Source organism: Alosa pseudoharengus, unplaced genomic scaffold, assembly GCF_046254945.1.
Source record: "Alosa pseudoharengus isolate Yale_2024_CS ecotype anadromous, Long Island Sound unplaced genomic scaffold, YU_APseudo_1.1 YU_APseudo_1.1_scf_4, whole genome shotgun sequence".
Taxonomy (NCBI): Eukaryota; Metazoa; Chordata; class Actinopteri; order Clupeiformes; family Clupeidae; genus Alosa; species Alosa pseudoharengus.
The window spans coordinates 33,495,198-33,513,957 of NW_027468774.1; the positions used below are offsets into that span (position 1 = coordinate 33,495,198).

The following is an 18,760-nucleotide window of genomic DNA, read 5'->3' on the forward strand; positions in this document are numbered from 1 at the left end:
AGGGTGGTGGAGCAGTTCTCAGACATAAAGACATCATTGATCACCAATCTGAGTTGAAGCATATGCATTTGGTTAAATTTTTCTTTTCATAGAATATTAAACCAAAGCAATGCATCTTCATATTATTTCATTTGATGATTAAGCACAGCCAAAATGGCAAATCGAAAGTGGCTAAAGTTGTTAGGCTCGGAGTTGTAGGCAAAGCGACCGATCCTGGATCAGCACGAAACGTCAGTGACAAGTGACGTGTGGTTCAGAGGGGTGGTTCAACGGCAGCTGTGACTGAGGAAACGAAAACCAGAACAGACAAGCAAGTCATTTGACAAGCTCTCGCACAAATTCAAATTCTCAACAATTACATTTCAAGGCTTGGCAGTAAAGCAACACCATTGTTTATCTGCAGGTATGGAGTCCGGTGCATATGGGGCTTCGCTGGCAGGAGGTTCCTTCGATTTATTGGGTTTTGTTAAACAACCTCAAACTGTTGTCCGCCTGTTGAGTTGGGTGAGTCACCATCTCTCTCTCTGCTACCTAACTTAGCCAACTTTTGTAAGTAACGTTGTTACTTGTCTCAACTCATGTTTGACACCAACATCAACCAAATAACTGAAACATGTTTAAAGGTGGAAACTGGAAAGCATTACTAGCATTGCTAGCTCAGTTGGCTGGATAGATGACCAGGCAACTTTGCCTACCGTGTTAGCTACCTAGCTACGGATATGTTACTTTTGCGACGTTTGACAGCCATTGTAACTTGAGATTATTACCTCGTGACAGTTTGCTAATAAGTGAGGGACCAGACAGCTTCCAACATTTCATAGTAAGGTTAAAGTGTTTACAACAACATCAACGTTAAGTTACTGATTTGGAACGTCAGACCAACACACTGAATGTGCAACTTTAACGTTGACACGTAACGTAAGCTAAAGTTAACAAAGTAAATCCCAAAGCAAAAATATCTATTTTAATTTAGGAATAACGTTAGTAATTACATTAAGTTAGTTACTATTTTACATACTAATTGCAAGGGGTATATACGTTTTCGTGCGGAACATAATCTCGTGAATGCTAGCACTACTGTCAAAGTGTGTGAAACTTGTCTTTGAGATTATGTCTTTTTCAACCGGTTGCATGAAGGATAATTTAGATAAACATTGGAAAATCAGCAAAAAAAATGGCTTCCCCTTATCCAATGTCAGCCAGAATACATGTTTGCATATAACGTTAGACGGTTTTTTTTCTTCACGTGAACTGTCGCTGTGTCTCACTTCTCGTCACTGGTTTAGTTCGGTTTTCCCCTAACATTTCCTGGCGTGATTGTTTAATAAAAAAAAAAGTCCAGATTAATTCTCTGATTTGTACAAAAACCGTAATGTAACGTTAATACGGAACATTTCATCATAATATTTACAAAAGCACGAAGCAGCTTCAATTAGATGGGCAAATAACCTGATTATGAAAACAGTGCAGTGTAAACCAAGATTCTAAGATCTTGGTGTAAAAGTAAGCCACATCCTCCACAGAGAAAGTGCGGTTGTCTTTCCTTTGCTAAGAGACATCAGACATGGGTGGCTGTTTGGTTTTGCATTGACCACCTTCCAACATTTGGAAACAGTTACAGTTAGCTTGTTTTTTTGTTTTTAAATCATATTCTGCTGCTTTAAAGGGCAAAGCCTGTAGGTAAAATCCTTGTGTCTCTATTAGACTGTTCACAACTTTAGAATGATTGTCACAAATGTAAACTGACAATTTTGGATCTTAAACAGAAGTGATTAGCTAACATGCCTGGCTCCATGGGTTGTGTTTTTTTTCCCTGTTACAAAGTCTTTCAGGATAATGAGTGGCATTATCCAGTTATCTTCAGTAACCCATATTGTATAATTTTACTTTGAGTGCTAATTTAGAAAAGGGGAAAATAATGACATCAACTGCACATTTAGTGACAAGATAGAGTAATGTCCCTTGTATTAGCCGCATTGTGTATAAACCACAGAACAGTGTTTTAAGCAAATAATACAAAAACATGTATTAACTGCACCCGTGTATTAACCTCAGTGCCCAATGTCCCAATGAATCAGAATGAAGAAAAAAAATGCATTCCCATGTATAGCCCGCCCCATGTATTAACCTCATAGCTGAAGAAATTTAACAAAAACAATGTATAAACCTTGATTAATAGTCGTGAAATGACGATAAATCTTAAACACTAAAAGTCACGACTGCACTACTACCAATTCACCACACAACATTCACAGGGAATGCTGCACAAAGAGAAGCATCAGGATGCAATTTGCCTATTTCCCTTTTGATGGTCCTGATTGTGCTGAGCTTACAGAGTAGTTTCAAATTTGCTGCACTAGCTTATCTTATTGTTGTTTCTCACACCACCTCTGCAGCAATGGGGCTAAAGACCTCATTCAATAGAAAAGTTCTCCAAGCCATTTCTCACGTTCTTCCTCTTTTCCTTCCTCGTTCCTCCCTACCTATGCATCCACGTTCCTCTGTTAATTCTGCATTGTTTCATTTGTGTGAGCTAGAGCTGGAGAGTTGTGTATGATATGAGTGTCATACTCATAGTATAAATGCTACACAATGGCAAAATCTACACAAAGGCCTATTCAGCAAGTCTTCATTATGTGAGATTGGGCTAATGTAGTAGTTTTTTTAAAAAGCGTTTCTCATTAATTAAATAAAATTTGTCTTCGGCTGTTGAGAAGTCTTATGTGTGTTCCACAGCTCTGTGCCATCGTGGTGTTTGCCACTATCACAGCAGAGGGCTATGTGAATCCAGATAAGGACCCGCAGGAAAAGTGCATGTTCAATGCGAATGACAGCGCCTGCAGCTACGCAGTGGGTATTGGTGTGCTGGCCTTTCTCGCATGTGTGGCCTTCCTAGTGCTGGACGTTTATTTACATCAGACGAGCAATGCCAAGGAGAGGAAGATGATTGTCATGGCCGATCTAATCTTCTCTGGTAAGAGATCTCCGTATCATTTGAAAGAAAAGTATTATGTTCATTTACAGTCATATCTACAGTGCCCTCCACAATTTTTGGCACCCCTGGTAAAGTTGACAAAAAACAGGTATATAAAAAAAAATCTTTTAGTGATTTATCGTAATCTCACAATGAAAACAAGGAAAAATCCAACCTTTTTGTTTTACAAAAACACATGCCACAATTATTGGCATCCCTAGAAAGTCTTATAAACAAAATGTAATAGAAGCTTTTTTCCATTTACAGTGTATTGCAACATTATTCACCCCATGGTAAAGTTGACTAAAAAGAAGAATAAAAAAATCTTCTTTTGGAAATGGATCTTAATGCCTTAATTTAAAAAATGAGGACAAATCCAACCTTTAACGACACCAATTTTCTTTGTGAATGAATAATATATCGTAAATAAATAAATGTTTAAAATACAGGGTGCATAAGTATTAAACCTGTGTTGAATTCCCATAGAGGCAGGCACATTTTTATTTTTAAAGGCCAGTTATTTCATGGATCCAGGATACTATGCATCCTGATAAAGTTCCCTTGGCCTTTGGAATTAAAATAGCCCCACATAATCACATACCCTTCACCATACCTAGAGATTGACATGGTGTTATTTCAGTTAGCCTATTAGTTGGTTTGATTTGCATTGAGCTCAGCTAATAGGTTAACTGAAATAACACCATCATTTTTTTAATTAACACATTAAGATCAATTTCCAAAAGATGAATTTTTATTCCTCTTTTTAGTCAACTTTAGCATAAGGGTGAATACTTTTGCAAGGCACTGTATATTCAACTTCTTTGTGTCAATCAGAGTGTCAGTGAATGTTTAGCAGTAATGCATGACTTTTCCTTTTTCATTAAAGTACGAAAATAAAGTGACACAGAGATGAAATCCTGCAGTCATTTTTCCAACATTGAAAAGACGAGAATACATTCAAATAAAAGGAAAGTGTGTTGACATTTGTAAGTCAGGGAATGGTTATAAAACGTAGGTACTTGGACAAAGATCCATGTTTATCTTGTCTCCGCACACAGTGAGGAGGATGGTAAGAGAGGCAAAAAAAAAAATCCATAAGAATCCCTATTGGAGAGTTACAGAAAACAGTGTTACTTTGGGGTCACCAAAGGGTCAGTAAACCAAAACACATGTCAAGGTCAAGACAAAAAATGGTTGTCCCTCTCTATCTTCAAAACAGCCCTCTCTATCTTCAAAACAGCCCTCTCTATCTTCAAAAAACTCTTGAAGACACAACTCCTCCAAGAATACCTCCTCTCCTAGCACTTCTGACAACCTCACACACCTTAAGGCAGCGTTTCTCAAACTGTGGATCGCGACCCACTACTGGGTCGCGGAGACATGCCAGGTGAACTGACGTGAAAAACAGGAGTTTTTTTTTATTTATTTTTTTATCTGTAGCCTGGGCCCAGGTAGCACCCGATGCGCAATGGACGCACTGTGTTATCCACAGGGAAGCGCTCGTGTCAAGGCAGCTTAGTTAGTCCCGACCTACATGAGATTTTGAACGCTGTTGTGAGAGTGGTGAATTTCATCAAAACCCGGCCCTTAAAAGCGCGTCTATTCTCCGCACTTTGCGAAGAGATGGTAGCTGACCAAAAGGCTGTACTGTTTCACAGTGAGGCAAGGTGGCTTTCCCGAGGTAAAGTGCTGTCGCGCGTGTTTGAGCTCCGAGTCGCCTCTTCTTGGAGGAAGAGCGCATGTTTGAATCTGCAAGCACGTTCACTAATGAATATTCCTTGACGAAGCTGGCCTATCTTAGCGATATATTTTATATATCTTAGCGATACATCTATCTTAGCCTTTGAGATTTCTGAGCGAAATCGCTGAAACGTCTGATTGGGAGCCACTCTTGTGATCCCATGTATTAAACAGTAGGCCTACATCACATCCCTGCAAAGTTTATTTCAAAAATATTTCCTAACCAGCAGTGCTCAGTATGACTGGATTATGGATCCATTTAATGCAGCATGTTGGTATTTCATATTGTACAATGCTGTAAAATGGCCTATGCTTCCTAATATGTTGCTGGAAAACAGAAATATGTGTGTTATGTATTTATTTATTATTATATCTGCAGCACCAGCTGATTTTAACTCTGTTGAAGAGGATATATTTAGAACTTGTCATTATTTCAATAAATTTGACAATTTTAAGCTTGACCTACCACTTTCTTAGAGCGATGAGGGACAGGTGGGGCTCGAGAATGCCCCCTTGATCAAAGTGGGGAATGAAAGAAAAAGTTTGAGAACCACTGATCTAGTTAACTACCACAGTCACGAGTTGGGTCGCGATAGTCTGTCATTTTTAAAAAGTGGGTCCCCAGAAAAAAAGTTTGAGAAACACTGCCTTAAGGAGCTTGCACACTGCTCCAACAAATGGCAACAAACACCAACAGTTGGGTCGGTGTGGGTCGGCCGTCTGTGTTTGTTGGTGATTGTTGGATGGAGTCGTTAAGAGTTTGACATGACCGTTGGTTTTATGAACATTCTAAAGCAGGGGTGTCAAACATAAGGCCCGGGGGCCAGATCAGGCCCGCCAGCAAGATTCAGGTGGCTCCCAGAGAAAAAAAAGATATTTACATCCAGTTGCGTAATAAGCAATATCTCTATGATATGATAAATTAACCATCCTCAAGGAAGTAGCGGAAAAAACTGACATGGAAGTAAGGTATTTTAAGAGGAAAACAGCGGTATATGACAGCAGTACATGACTTGTACTAGTTTGCTCATAAGTGGGTATAGTAAAGAAGTATATCATCTATCAACACTCTTATAACCATGCAGAAGAATGATAATGACCACGACAGTGACGGCCCCCGTGAGGTCTCATTCCAACAAGTCCGGCCCACTGCCTGATATGAGTTTGACACCCCTGTTCTAAACACTACCACCAACAGCTGCCAACTTTAGAATGTTGGAGTTTGTTGGTATTTGTTGGAGCAGTGTGCAAGCTCCTTAATACGCCCACACTCGTTCCCCTCTTCCCTCCACCCACTCCACTTCTCTCTCTTCTCTTCTATCTCTTCTACCCCTTACCCTCCTCAATACTTCTACTAGTACTTAATATGTAGGCAAACTAGGGGTGTAAAGATTAACCGATACGTATCGGTATCCGTTTTTAACGTGTAAGATACGGCTACATCGATATGTGAAGCCCCGTATTGGAATAAAACTGAAATGAACCGGTCGTTATATCGATTTACTTGTTACAAATCGGTTCATAACCTTTTCTGCTCGCTCAGACTCTGATTTACGTTGCAAGCAGCGCGTTCATCCCACTTCCTGGTTTGAAACTACACGTGGCACGGATTTGTGGGTAATGAAGTTCGTTTTGGGCTACACTCATTGCCCAAAGTAGTCAAAGGACTTCATTACCCATACATCTACTGCAACTTAAGCACGTGACAACTCGCACTCTGTCGGTGTTTGACAGTTTTTACTCTTTTGTTTGTCAAAATCTAGCGCGAAATTAAACACTTACCTAAACGGCAACGATAGTCTGTAGAGTAGCCTTACGTTTGATGAAGGGATTTCCTTAAAGTTAAAGAATAATTTGACCCTTGCTGCTAAAACGATGTAGGCTACAAATTATTATTATTTTGCTCATATTCACTCGGACTTGATTTTATTTTGGTATTGTCTTACCTCAACAATAGGCTACAGCTCCTTGAAAACAATCAGATATAACTCTAGAAAATCTATAGTCTAAAAATGTATTTTTATGTTGTATTTGGCTGCTTTGTTTGGCTGAAATGACTATTCTTTTTTTCATTTCAATATAGTATATGATACAAACCTCAGTTTAGATAATCATATTCACACATTTGTATTTGCCTAATTGACATGACCATGATAATTGATAATATAAAATGAATGTGCACCTTAAGCAAATGATAAAAAATCTTTCAGAATGCTTTCCATTCTTCAACTGCATCGAACTGCATCGAATCGCATCGCATCGAATCGTACTGAATCGTTTTTTATGAACATGTATCTTTTCTTGTATAGAATCGTGCCCATGTATCTAGATGTGAATCGTATCGTCTTTTACATGAGAGATTCACACCCCTAAGGCAAACCTATCCTCTAGTACTGGTATTGACAAATACAGTGATAAACTCCTATTTATATTTTCCTCTGCACTGTAGTTAAATGTTATTCTAAGGCTGTAGCTGTAGCCTTGTAGTTTAAATGTTAAGATGCTTAAATGTTAAAGGGATATTCCACCATTTGGGGAATTACTCATTTTCCACCTCCCCTTGAGTTAAACAATTGATTTTTACCTTTCTCCACTTCATCCAGCCGTTCATTAGCATCCCGCCTGCTAGCATCACGTTTAAAAGTTAAAAAGATTTCCGGCAATTTTCCTATTTAAAACGTGTAATAAGACCAATGGAAAATGAAACATAGCGATTTTCGAGGCTGATTTGACATGGAACTATACTCTCATTCAGGCGTGATAATCCAGTCACTAATTTCCAATTCATCTGCTGCAGCTCAACCTTGTTGCTGGAAGTTAGCCATACGGGGACTATTTTCAGGAGCTGCATGATATCATTGTGCTGCTGCGCCCATGGTGTTCCATAGGGGTGTGAATCTCTCATGTAAAAGACGATACGATTCACATCTAGATACATGGACACGATTCGATACAAGAAAAGATACATGTTCATAAAAACGATTCAGTACGATTTGATGCAGTTCAAGAATGGAAAGGATTCTGCAAGATTTTTTATCATTTTCTCAAGATGCACATTCATTTTATATTATCAATTATCATGGTCATGGTTGTCAATTAGGCAAAAAAAATGTGTGAATATTATTATCTAAGGGTGTCACGATTTCGATTTTATTTCGAAATCGATCGAAATTACATCTCAATCTCGAACTTCGAACTTAAAAGTAGAATCGACGATGCAGCCACACCCCCAATGTCACGTCCACCAAGACTCACAAACACACATGCACGTGCTGAACTGCAGCGTCAATACTCCTCTAATTTTAGGCTGCAGCAAGTTAAAATATAGGCCTACACATCAACCTACCGAAATCAAAGCCCCTCTTGCTACTTTGAAATCACCGGTGTGGAAGTATTCGTTCATTCACGTCAATTAAAACTAACTTAGCTTACTCAACTTAGCAAGTGAAAAGATGGTCTAATTACAGTCCAAAGTTACTTTAAGGCTTAAAATGCACATTTATAAGTACATATTCCATGAACACTAACCTTGGGTCTCTTCGGAGTGTGCTGAAACAATCAAATTAACATTCTGTGTTGTTTCATTTTACTATGTTCAAGTCTCTGTTTTAGCCTAAAGTTAGTTCTGTTTACATTACAACCTTGCGGTTGGAACGGCTTTCAAAGCGGTTTCAAAATAAAAGCCCCCCCTCCCGAAAAAGAAAAGGAAAAGGCCAAAAAGAGTAAATAACATATAAAGAATGCATTAATAGTAATTTATTATTAGTAGTACTATTAATAGTAATTTAAATAAGATCGAGAATCGAATCGTGACTTTAAAATCGAAAATTACATCGAATCGAGGATTTGGAGAATCGTGACACCCCTATTATTATCTAAACTGAGGTTTGTATCATATACTGTATTGAAATGAAAAAACAATAGTCTAAATTTCAGTCAAACACAGCAGCCAAATACAACATAAAAATACTTTATAGACTTTATAGATTTATAGAGTTAGAGTTATATCTGATTGTTTTCAAGGAGCTGTAGCCTTTGTCACAACCACCTGGCTCAAAGTAGCTGTGACATTGAATGGGAGACCACACTGTAGCGATATGTTCAATAACATAAGTTTATTTTTAACATTAAGAAGATAAGGTCAGTATAGTGTATGAAAAAGGATAATGTAATGCAAAGTATGTCTAGGGGTGATCAAACAAAAGTGTAAAACGCGACGTCGGTGTGAGGAGCGATGGGCTAAGGCTCTCTCCAGCGGAGCAGCCACGGAGTGACCAGGAACCAGGCCAGAGCGTCAGAGCAGAGCAGAGAGCAGAGCAGCCAGGGTCCATTACCATTACATGAGGTCTTCTTTATAGGACCACCCATTACTCCCAGCACCAATGGGCACACTCCATGATCTGCAGATTGATACAAGGCAGCACAGACCAAAGGGGCAGAGCCCCAACAGGCATTAGAATAGATGTGGTACTGGGAATGACCAGCAGGGCCGTAACACCTTGTTGAGGTGAGACAATACCGAAATAAAATAAAACCTTAAGACACTCTTGGCCTTTTCTCATATAGCCTACAAGAATAAAATAGGCCTACATATCGATGAACTCTCTGGGCTTATTTTGTTCCAACGGTAGACCTAATATGCAGAAACCTATAATGCCACAAGTCTGGGTGAATATGAACAAAATAATTGGCTAATAATTTGTGCATCGTTTTAGCAGCAAGGGCCAAATTATTATTTAGCATTAAGGAAATCCCTTCATCAAACGTAAGGCTACTGTGAGTTGTCACGTGCTTAAATTGCAGTAGATGTATGGGTAATGAGGTCCTTTGACAACTTTGGGCAATGAATGTAGCCAAAAACGAACTGCATTACCCACAAATACGTGCCACGTGTAGTTTCAAAACCGGAAGTGGGATGAACGCGCTGTTTGGAACGTAAAAATGAGAGTCTGAGCGAGCAGAAAAGGTTGTGAACCGATTTGTAACAAGTAAATCGATATAACGACCGGTTCATTTCAGTTTTATTCCGATACGGGGCTTCACGTATCGATGTAGCCGTATCTTACAGGTTAAAAACAGATACCGATACGTATCGGTTAATCTTTACACCCCTAGTGTTCCATGATTATTACGCTGGAATGAGAGTATAGTTCCATGTCATCAGCCGAGAAAATCGCCACGTTTCATTTTCCGTTGGTCTTATTACACTTTCTAACTTGAGAGGAGACAAGTTTTAAATAGGAAAATGACCGGATATCTTAGTCACTTTTAAAGGGATACCAGGCAAGCCAGATGCTTTTTCTCTACGAAGCTCCCCCTACCGTATGTACCTGTCGATACGTGTGCAAGCCCTCGCTCGGTCTGAAGCTCTTTTCCTTTTCTTTGCATCTTCTGTCGAGGGTTTTCGCTGCTTCTTCGCTGGCTCTGCCATTATTCAAACGTTTGCAACAATCACTAGCATTTCGTTAGCCTGCTGGGGATGCAGGATGTAAACTGATCCTGCTTCTCGCGATGTCTGAGACTTTGTGAGACTGAAGGTCGGCGGGTAGGATACACAGAACTTGCAAGTGGGATATTCTTCCTACAGGCAGTAGGGGCGGGCGAGAGAATCTTCATTCACCCTGTAATGAGTCATTTAACCATATACCGACTTACGAAGATGATTAATTAACACGAAAACGTAGCCTGGTGTCCCTTTAAACGTGATGCTAGGAGGCGAGAAGCTAACGGTCTAATCAGATTCAATGATCTATGCTAGGCTGGAGCTAAAACTGGTATCGCTAGACTCAGAGAACGGCTGGATAAACTGGAGAAAGGTAAAAATCAATTGTTAACTCAAGGGAAGGTGGAAAATGAGTGTAATTGCCCAAATGGTGGAATATCCCTTTAATAGCTTGAATGTGTTAAATGTTGGAAAAAATATAAATAAAAATAAAAAATAGCTTGAATGTTATTCTATTGCTGTTGCTCTAGTCTATAGCTTAAATCTAAAAATGCTTAAATGTTAATAGCCTAAATGTTATTCCATTCCACAAATGTAAATGATCATAAAATCAAGCTTCTGCCATTGCCATCTCAGTGCCCTGATCTAAACTCAAAGGAAAAACAGTGGGGTGAGTCAAAGAGGAAAATGCACAAGTGCGGACCTAGGATTCTGGATGACCAGGAGAGATGTTGTACAGAGGAATGGTCTAAAATCCCTCACCTTGTATTCTCCAACTTTATGGGAAGCCGTAGAGGAAGATTACGAGCTGTTTGATTGGGAAAGAGAGGCTTAATATAACAATACTTAATATAAGTATTAAATGCAGGGGTGCCAATAATTGTGGCAATTGTCTTTTTGTCAAAAATATTGAGTTTTTTTTGCTTCTCCAGAATAAATTTACTTACCTTCCAAGATTAGATTTTTCCTCATTGTTTTCATTGTGACACCAAGGTAAATTGCATAAAAATGTTTTTTTAAATACCCCTTTTACTTTACCAGGGGTGCCAATAGTTGTGTGGAGGGCACTGTAAAGCAGTCTTTCAAGTTGTTAGTCTTGTCTCACGTATGAAAGTTGATCTGCGGTCAAGTGCAGTTGAGAGACTAACTCCCCCTTTGGCTCCTTTTATTCCTCAGGTGCGTGGACATTCTTGTGGTTTGTGTGTTTCTGTCTGTTGGCCAATCAGTGGTCTCACACAAAAGAAACAGACCATTTCCCTGCTGATGCGGCCCGAGCTGCCATCGCCTTCTCCTTCTTCTCCATTGCTTGCTGGGTAATCCCGACTCCTCCGTTCACCTCTCTTTTTCTTGCACCTCCTTATCTCTCTTATATTGTCCCTAGTCATGTTAACTCAGTCACTGATCTATAGTTTGGCAAACGTTTCCTGTGGAAATGACATATGTTATTACACGTTTATCTCAATAGGTTGAAAATTGAAAGAAGTATTTGTTATTTAGCTATGAGCTTTCCACTGGAACTTCTGGTCTTTTATTAAACTTGCATATACCAGAATTACCTAGAATTTACATGTATAAATATAAATAAAATACATTTAAATGTAGTACAAAAGTGAAAGTGCAGGTTTAAATGAGGATTTGAAATATTTGGCATTGGTTGTACTGACTTCAAAGGTGGTATGTGTAAGAATGTTGTACATAAATAATATGTACATAAGTATATATATGTTGTACATAAATAATATGTACATAAATAAATAAATAATAATTATTTTGACTGAATGCCAAAAACACTTATGCTCTGCTAAAATTTGCATGCCAACTGTACCGTCCTTTATCATTATACTACATTGTACCATAGCCCCTTTAAAGATATCTGCTAAAACTGTATTTTTTTTTGTCAGAAAAGCCCATACAACTGTATGTGTGAATATGAAATAGAGGTTTTCCCAATTGAGGTTTTACTATTGAGTACTATTGAGAAAATGCTGATTATGTACTCATGGCAATATTAAATGAAGGACCATAATTAGAACTTACTTGAGTACAAGTTGAGCATTCAGTCCCAGAACTGTGTGTTAATTGGACTGTGATGATGAGCCGTTGAGTGACCCGTGCCCTCTTTCCCAGGCTGTGTTGGCCTACTTCTCACTGCAGCGCTACCAGCAGGGCGTGACCGAGCTGTCCTCCAGCTACACTGACCCTGCGCAAGACCACAGCACCCCTTACCCGCCTCAGGGCTACCAGCAGTCGCCCTTCGGCCAAAATCAGATGCCGGGAGGAACAGAGTACACCCCGCCAAATTACTGAGTGGAAAGCCGGCTGGTCACGTGACTTGGCGGCGGGCAGGGAGTGGTCTCAAATGAAGAGCAGCTGAGCGACGGTGACTGATGGTCGCACTCCACTGCTGGTGCCTCTTTCTTGCACTGCTTCAAGCCCCGGCTGAAACGCTGCACAGTGTGTGTGTGTTCGTGTGTGTGTGTGTGTGAGAGAGAGATTGGGTGTGCTTATACGCCGGTGTGCTCACTTTCTTCCAAGGGTAAATGTGTGCTTTGTTTTCCTTCATCGCCTTTATTTATACACTTGTACGCCCTGAAAACGGCAAGCCACCAGTGTCTGCATGTGTTGTGAGAGAAGGCGAACGGTTTGTGCTGCTTTTTCAGTTGGGCGTTAGTAGACAACAGAGTGTGGGGTGTGGACACTACTACTGACAAGCCAAATTTGCCTCTTAGCTCACTGCCACCTTTGATTGCAAGGTAATCAGATTTGATATAAAGAATAACAAGATTTAAGTAACTCTTATGATTAAAGTAGTAAGCTTCTCTCACCCTTTAGTTACAGTTAATAGATTTCAAAGTTATTTTTTTTCCTTGTTTAAGGGTTCTGTAACGCCGTAGATGAATGTATTGTTTAATCATCCTTCAGTCCTTATCATTAATTTGTTTTCTAATGAGGGAGTACATATGCTTGTACATATTGCGTTTGTTTGCTGTAAACTACTTAAATATCATTGGAGTGATACTGCAATTCTAAATGAAATATTCTTGAGAATTGTTGACAGGAAGGCACATGAGAGCATGATCACAAAGCACATGTTAAATATGTTTAGACAATATGACTAGTCCATTGCCCTATTTTAAATGCCACCAAAGAGGCCTTAAGCTGTTGGCCCAGCTATTAGACCACTGAACAAATTAGGGATATGCTTAAAACCTGTGGATTATTCTGTATGCCAGTCACTGGAAGTTGCCATTATAACTCAGTGCCATTTGTCACCTTAAGTGCTGTTTCCCACTGAAGTCACTTTGTGCACAGTAGAAAACACTGTATCTTTCATTTTCGTCAGGAGTTCTGGTATCTGGTAAGTCTATGCAATGTCTGAAAGTCAAATTTATGGTAAGAGTTATATTGTTCGTTCTGAAATTCAATTACAAAAAGATGATTAATACCAGGGCATATAGGTTTCTATATGGAAATTCTGCCCCCTCATTATTTCACATCTTAAGAAACCATCCGTCTTGTTCTTTATTGATAGCTGATGTTTCAGTGTCCAGCACCAGATTTGAGGAATATGTGCCTTAAAAATGTGTGTTTTTTTTTTTTTACATTGTCATGTTTTCTCTTTAGTAAGTTAGAACAGATGGCTTTGTTTATTACGTTCAGTATGTTTGTGTGCCTTTTGAATACATTCTCACTATTGGGCTCCGAAAGTATGCTCTCAGTGTAATACTCTTGTATTTACATTTTTGATAAGTTTTGGTGGATTTCTGTTTTTTGGGGTTTCTCTTGACCTGAAGCCCCTGAAGTTTTTTTTTTTCATATTGTGCCTCAAATGTGTGTTGACCACTCAGCTGTTGCCAAATAAAGAGCAGTTTCATTCACCCGGAGTTGTTCATATACTATCATAACTCAAATGCACTTCATGGAGTTCTTTGCGAATACAATCGTGCATCTGCTTTGCCCAGTGACTTTGTAAAGTCTAAATTGAATTATTTTTGCATCTGGTTACCATTTCTTTTGCTGTTTAAATGCAGATCAACAGAACACCAGATAGTCCATGTAACAGTCCATGTGCTGTTAGTCCCCTAACATCCTGAGGACCACAATGGAAACAAGCCTTTGGGCTTTACTGTGTTTTTATATCCCTTTGAACACTTGATGTTCAATAAAGTTTTAATTCAAAAAATAGCTGAATGTACTAGTTTGGGCTTGGCTTTTCATATCAGGATTTTGGTAATAAAGACCTCCATGAGCAATTTAGCAATCCTAATCCAAGGGCCAATGGTGCAAATAATATACTTTACCTGAACATAGCATTATTGTTACCGGCACAGGCAATGCAGAATACACAACACCTGCTAAGATACGAGAGAAAAATCAATTAACTATCAGTATCAATCAACTATCAGTATCGAATCAGTTGTCACTCAGGGATCACATACACACAAAAACACGAACAGAGCATACACCGAGATACACACAGATAATTAATTGCAATACAATTCAGAAATTATGAGGTTCCATATGGATACACAGTTACAACCTCATCGAGTGTATGTATGGGTGGACCCTTTAATACTATCTGAAAGGCAAGTCTCATAATATATTGGAAGCCTGGAATCAAGATAAAATCATTGGGAACTTTATCTGGACCAACATTTCCAGAACATCAAAAAATCCTGCACCTCAGTTTATAAGCTACAGTGTAACTTTATTGATTAATTGTAACCTATATTTTGCCATACAGAAAATTGAAAATGAAGCCATCTGTTAGCCCTGAATGCACTGAACTGGCAACATCTAGGATCAGGTCTATATAGCCTAGCCTATAGGCCTACATGCTGGAGGTGCCCCAACTTTGGTCTCGTTATTCTACAGTCGTAGGATTCACAGTTCTAAATGTATCATCTTATTTCTGTTTTCTTATGATCTATTTCCCTCTTAGCCCTACTAAATAAGTCTTTAAATATATTTGAGTGCCAGGGCTAGTTCTAGCCTAGCCTACTTAAGGTGGGCTGATAAAAAATATTGGGTGACCAAAATTATGCAGACTTTTGTTGGATTCTAAGCCTATTTCTTATTTCTCATTGCATTCCACCAAGGCACACATAAAACTATGTAAAAATCTATATTCCAAGTATATAGCCTATAGCAGGGGTCTCAAACACCCGGCCCGCGGGCCAAATCCGGCCCGCGTCCTGCCCAATTCCGGCCCGCGACGTATGACAAAATAATAATGTAATCCGGCCCTTGAGGCTATTAATTGCGACAAACAACGATACTGATTAAAATAGACGATAGATCCAGGTACGGTGACAAATCTCATTTGTAGGCCTACTCTGCTCCACTATGTGCAAGACATCCAGAGCTTGATTCAAACCCAAAATCACTGCGCAAAGTTTTCAGGAAATACTTGTATTACACGCGAGAAACACAAAGACGTGCATTTGTAATGACGCGGAAGCGATGCAGGCCATAGTGTTGCAGAAATTGAAGCAGAAATTAAGCAGAAATAGGCCTACACCAAATGTTGAAAAACGTTCACGTGTGATGAAGTCTTAGGTAAGCTATGTTATTCACCTATTCTAATTCTGAAGGAGAATATCCTTTTGGATATTATGATCGATCGTCTATGACAGTGATAGTCACGGTGCGTCTGTGAATGGAGGTGCGTGTACACAACGGTGTCCACTAAGCATACCATGCTTGTTTCGACCCTCTGCCCAACATAGCTTGGAGGTTGCAGTGGTAATCGTGATGATAGCGTCCGTAATGGATGTGGTACAGACAGCAGGGCTAGTAGAAATAGGGCTCTAAAGAACTACAAAGTCACCCGCAATATGATGCGAACTTCTGGGTACTGCAGATTACCCGCGATAGGAACTGTTTGACCAGAATACTTTATTGTAGGCCTATATTGTAGTAATCTATTACTAAACCACAACATCTTAGGTGTTGGTATACATCTTAGGTGTTTTCCTGTTAATTTGTTATGTGGGTAATATGAAAAAAGGAAAGTAAACCTGCTCAAATATGTTCATCCAGTATTTACTGAAAGATGCATATTTTGAGGTGCTTGCCATCCAGTGACAAAAGATGGGTACATTTACCCCCTTCATAAACTTTTGTTTTACTCAAAGATTTTTACATTTACAGTAGGACTTTATCTCTGACCACTTTCAAGCCATGGCCTTTTGAAATTTTGATATAAAAATCCAATGGTGTTGCTTTCTTAACCCTGATGCCTAGTTTGCCAGGTTTAAAAAAGTTATGAGAGGAAATATTTGTATTTGGTGTGAAACACACACACATACCTGTTTTTATGTTTTTCATTTATTTTATAATTTGTATTAATATTTATTTTATCATTATTTTATTTATAAGCTAAGGTTGCTAGCACAGGTGTCTAAAACTAGATAAAAAACACTTGCACTTTCTGTTTGCAGTTTTGTGTGGTATTTGAAAAAAAGAACATTGCATTTTCAGAAATAGCCGGCCCTCCAATCAGATGACGTTGGCAGAATTGGCCCCCAGCTCATTTGAGTTTGAGACCCCTGGCCTATAGTTTGTTTTACAACTGCTTACAACCAATTTCATTTTTTTGTATTTATTATTTTATGTTATTGTTATTTTGTTTTATAAACTCTATATACAAATCCAACAAAATGCCTCATATCTCTCCTGGAAAAATAAAATAATCTCAGATATCAAAATGTGTCTGTCTGTACCATAGACTGTATATACAATCTATGGTCTGTACCAGCTTGCTACCAACATCGGCCTACTACATCATAGACTGTATAAAATACATACTGCTTAGCACTGCATGTTTGAGGCTGCACAACCTATGGGTAGCCTGACGAGCCAGACCCACATTAAAATGTAGGGTCTGGGCACTCACCGTTCGCAGTGCTCAGTCCGAGGGGCGGGATAATTAGCTGTCTTTCAAATTCCCTCTGCATGCAATAGGACAGCGCTGAGTCCCATGCGTTTTCCCACCAGCGGAGCTAGTTGGCTAGTTCAAACTTTTGCCATCTTAAAACAAGCTTAACTCGTGTCACACTGTTGGCCAAGAGCAACATCCATCTTCTTTGTTTTCAAGTAGCAGGGAATTCAAGCCAAACCGTTGAAACTATGCCATCAATTATGTTAAGCCCGCCTAACGCAGACATCCCAACCTGCAAAAAGCCATTTCAGGGAGGTACCCCCCCCAATAAATAAATATAAAAAAATACTTTAGCCTTCTTAGATACTGAAATAGTGATGAATAGCCTATGTTTGTTAATTAATTGTCTCTACTCAGCACACCAAATAAGGAAGGCCTAGTAGAAATTGTGATAATAAAATATGTATATTTTGGTAGTTTGGTCTTTATGTATAGCCTTGGCAAATAGCCATTTAGTAGGCTAGTCCTGAATAATATGCAAATGAAACGACACTTCTTAAAATCACCTCAACATGTCTTTTGCGATCATTTAACCCGCCATGGGCAATGCTAAAGTCACTGTTACAAACAGTGCAGCATGCAAGACTATCGTTATTTTAAATGAGACAAGGGTACACTTTCGTGTAGTCTGATGTAAAATGGGTCTTAAATGTTCCCTTTTGGGGGGCACTCTGCCTCTGCCATGACGCTCCTGTTCCTACCATAGACCTTTCCAGAATAAGTCCCGCCTCCTAACTCCAATCTTCGGTCGTCAAGTCTATGGGAAATAACATGGCGTTTTGAAAGATCGTACCTGTCAAACTCTGTAGGTGACAAAGTAGAAAAAGCTGCTGGGCAGATTGGCCTACACACTTCTGCCATCTAGTTTCCACTGGATTTTTTTATTTTCGGTGCCGTTTAAGTAGTATAGTCTATAGTGCTGCGCGGCGGTCATAATAAATGTTCCTAACTTTAGGATGACCCATAATATATGATGCCAGTCATCTCGATAGAGCTCTGCTATCTCAATGTATCGCAATGGATGTACTGCTCAATCGGAAGTTTGGAGACAATGTGGGCAAAGCTAGCGCCCCCATGTTTGCGCGCGGAATAAGGTGGTTTAGTCAGATTTTCTTTTTTTTTTTTTCTTTTTCGCATGTCCAAATTTCCGTCAAGGATTCTCGGGACACTGAAAGACCGGGGTAGACGAAACTTGGTGGGCATGTAACCCCATATGGATAGCATGGAACCATCGTTTTTCGTTTTGATCTGTAGCCCCCCCGCTGGACTGCACCCCCCGAAAGGAGGGTAGGGCAGACACAGTTTTCTGTGAATATATCGAGAACCGTAAGGTTTAGGAGGACCATGTTGATCTCAAGGGGCCATGTCAACCCATTCCATAACCACTCATTTCATGTATAGCGCCACCTAGTTAAACACAAAAAAGTAAAAATGAGGTGTTGTAATCGCAGGTATCTGTGACCTAACATAGTCAAAACTGCACGAAATTGGAAGTGTAGGATCATTATGACACCCTCTGAATGCACGCCAAGTTTCGCGGAATTCCGTTCATGGGGCGCCACACAATAAATTAATTTATGTTACTAACCAACTGGCCTGTAGGTGGCCGGAGACAGTTTTCTGTGAATATCTCGAGAACCGTAGGGCCTAGGACCTAATT

At 39.4% G+C, this 18,760-nt stretch overlaps 1 protein-coding gene across 2 annotated transcripts; it reads left to right on the plus strand.

The window, feature by feature from the left end:
• The first annotated feature begins 216 nt into the window (after positions 1 to 216).
• Positions 217 to 14,035, plus strand: syngr2a (synaptogyrin 2a). Of its 2 annotated transcripts, XM_076265947.1 has the most exons (5): positions 217 to 310; positions 404 to 504; positions 2,737 to 2,974; positions 11,334 to 11,470; positions 12,285 to 14,035. In XM_076265947.1, exons 2-5 carry the CDS (start codon positions 406 to 408, stop codon positions 12,462 to 12,464), a joined length of 654 nt encoding a protein of 217 aa, XP_076122062.1. In that variant the 5' UTR covers positions 217 to 310; positions 404 to 405; the 3' UTR covers positions 12,465 to 14,035. The 2 variants fall into 2 exon arrangements, with proteins under 2 accessions (XP_076122062.1, XP_076122061.1); XM_076265946.1 differs by having other exon boundaries at positions 271 to 504.
• The last annotated feature ends 4,725 nt before the right edge of the window (positions 14,036 to 18,760 follow it).